At 37.0% G+C, this 3,199-nt stretch overlaps 2 protein-coding genes across 11 annotated transcripts in view; one reads left to right on the top strand and one right to left on the bottom strand.

Annotated features, from left to right (window-relative positions):
* Positions 1-2,984, bottom strand: part of LOC106876177 (uncharacterized) — a 196,406-nt gene extending 193,422 nt beyond the window's left edge. Inside the window, exon 1 of the mRNA XM_014924608.2 lies at positions 2,765-2,984. Within this exon, the coding sequence (XP_014780094.2) occupies positions 2,765-2,984 (220 nt within the window). The remainder of the gene's footprint in view (positions 1-2,764) is intronic.
* Positions 1-3,199, top strand: part of LOC106876180 (TWiK family of potassium channels protein 18) — a 321,498-nt gene that overhangs the window by 112,897 nt on the left and 205,402 nt on the right. The window lies entirely within an intron of this gene.

Raw genomic sequence — 3,199 nt, 5'->3', positions numbered from 1 at the left:
ATTATTATTATTATTATTATTATTATTATTATTATTATTATTATTATTATTATTATTATTATTATTATTATTATTATTATTATTTAGTACATGCTAATTTGATTAGGCTTGGTGACAGGTCTTCTAAATGTCAAGAACTTTCCTTAGGATTCTTGCAGAATATAGGATCGTACTTTTCTGCAAGTCAACAATGCAATTTTCAGTTCCAATACCTTTCAGTCTTTTAGGTAGCATTTTGGGTGTTGTGCCATCTGCACGATTTACCACAGGAATAATTGTTGCTTTAATCTCTCATAGTCCCTTCAATTCTCTGACTAGATCCTAATATTTCTCAGTTGTTTTTCAATATCTTTCATATCGACTCTGCTATAAAAGGAAACTGAAAGATCTGTGATCTGATATTGTTTGTCTACGTTGTGCTCTACATCCATATTTGAACTTCGTGCTTCAGTAATATAGTCAGTCTTAATGAGAAGTCCCACACTATCTTGCAATTCTTATTTTCTGTCACAGCTTCTGTTTCGTGATCATATCACATTTATGTTGTTTTGAAGTCGCACACTCGTTTAACATTCAAATGCACTTTCTCTGGCCGAATCGTAAGCACACTAGACAAAATATTTAGTGGTATTTCTTGCACTTTTACATTCGTCCATGGTCGAATATACTTTCATCCATTCGAGGTTGACGAAAAACATGCCATTCAACCAAGTCGTATCTAAAAACTGACCGAAAGAGTAGGAAAGTTGGAAGAGGAAAGGTAAAACAATAGAACAAACGAAAGGAAAGAACATTAATCACATGATCAATTCATACAACAAACTGAGGATGCTGGAAGTAATAAACACTTGTTTCAGCTGATGGACCAGGACTTGAAACGAAAAACAGGAACGTTAGTTATCACTGCTCAAGGAAAGGACATTAGAAAAAAGTCTGATAAATGCAAAGATCAACAAAACTTAAGCAGACAGCAAATATGGAACGTGCTGGAAAGGAGTCAAAGGTATCAATCGCATCTTGAATAAGCTCAGTATACTAGTACGAAATGGACGAAAGCGCAGGCAGGTAAAAGAGCGCATTTTGACGGTAGCCGAGTGTGTTACTTCACAATAACAAAACAATGGCATGAACACGAACCCGGTGTTGTGACAAAAAATGAGTATTACATACATACATGCATACCTACGTACGTACATACATACATTCATTCATACATACATACATACATACATACATACATACATACAAACATATATACATACATACATACATAGAAGTATTTCGTCTGTCTTTTCATTGTGACCTAAGATGCTGCCGAGTCTGACTTAACCTTTCATCTCTTGGGGAGCGATAAAATATGTACCTGTTTACCACTGGGGTCTATGTAACGTAACCACCCCCTAAAATTGCTGGCCTTGTTCCTGTTGTAGAAAAGATTATTATATTTGTTTTTATTATTTTAAGGCGACATAATGCCGAAACGGTAGAACTGCGGAATAAAATATAGATAGTGGTTAGTTTCTGTCCTCAAGTTAACATTTCGCCAGAGTGAAGCATGCTTTCTGCACTTCCGGTATGGATAAAATAAATAAAAAGTAAATAGTGAGAACAATTGAATCGACTAGACTACATTAAGAGGATATGTGTAGCCTTGTGCTTTATGCAAGAAAGCACGATGATTATTATTATTATCTTTCTCCACCCGACTTCCTTTCATCCCCACCAACGTTATCACATGCTGTCATCTTTGTTGTGTTTTTGTTAAGTTACTGAACGCGATGCATTTGGTCAATAAGCCTTAGTTGATTAACTATATATATAATATTTTTTATTTCTTCATTGCAACATTAACAATTGTTAAGCAGTTTCTGCAGAAGTTAAAGCAGAGGAAGTGTTCATTGAAATGGAAATATTCAAAGAATATGCAATGAATAAGCTATTTTTTCATACTCTCTAGCATTTTATTGTCTCTTTTTTTTTCGTCACTATATTTTAATGTATAGAATAACTGCAGACAAAGTGATCTTCATGAAATTGTTTAGATGACATAAACCAAAAAAATAGAAATAAGACTTTCTACAGCATGTTCCGGAGAATCATGACTATAACCCATTAAGTTCTTCAATAATAATTCTCTGGAAAAGCATATTTTTTTTCACATGTATGTATGCATACACACATACACACACACACGCACACACACACACACACACACGTACGCAATATATATACGAGGGAAAGTCAAAGATTATCCGCACTTTCGCCACAACATAACTTTATTATTGTCACACTGCTTACTGCGCATGTGTGCTTATAGTTGGTAGTATTGTGGTCACGTGATCGAAGCGTGAGCCTGATCGAGCCATTACGTGTACCAGGTACTGAAAGTCATCCACGATGAGCTCGCCTTCAATAAACTTTGTGCAAGATGGGTGCCAAGAGAGCTTAAAGCAGAGGACAAGCGCAAACGTCTTGAGGTCTGCCAACGTTTACCCGAACGCTACAACAATGAGGGCGAGGAATTCTTGAGCAGAATAGTTACAGGGTATGAAATGTGGGTCCATTTTATGAAGCAGAATCTAAAAATAGAGTATGGGGCAGAAACATCCTGGCTCGCCAGAGGCGAAAAAATCAAGACTCAGTCTTCCGCGGGAAAGGTGATACGAACGCTCTTTTTGGGACTCAAAAGAGGCTGTACTGGAAGGCTACTCGGAAAAGTGGTGTGCAATCAACAATGCTTAGAGTGGTTTCATGGCCAACAAACTGAAGCCAACAATTCGTACCAAACGCTGATGTCTATTGTCGAATGGACTCTTGTTGTTGCACGACAATGCACACCACACACGGCCGGCCAGACAGTTAAAATCATTAACCAATTGTACCAAAAGCCTCCGATCAATTTCACCACCTGACACACCTTCCGACCAGAGAAATCGGAACACTGCTTTATGTTCTTCTTTGATGCATATTGGGAGAGTTGCCATTCTTACACTATAAAGCCAGAAAGAAAAATGGTGCGATCAAGCTCAAAATTCGATCACGTGACCAAAATAGTGTCAACTATAAACACGCATGCGCAGAATCCGTTTGACAATAATAAAGATATGGTATGGTGAAAGTGCGAATAATTTTTGACTTCCCCTCTTGTAATTGGTACATATATTCATACCCACACACACACACACACACACACACACAC

Source organism: Octopus bimaculoides, chromosome 1, assembly GCF_001194135.2.
Source record: "Octopus bimaculoides isolate UCB-OBI-ISO-001 chromosome 1, ASM119413v2, whole genome shotgun sequence".
NCBI lineage: Eukaryota > Metazoa > Mollusca > Cephalopoda > Octopoda > Octopodidae > Octopus > Octopus bimaculoides.
Note: the sequence above shows the minus strand (reverse complement) of the source record. Positions and strands in the feature narration are given on the sequence as shown.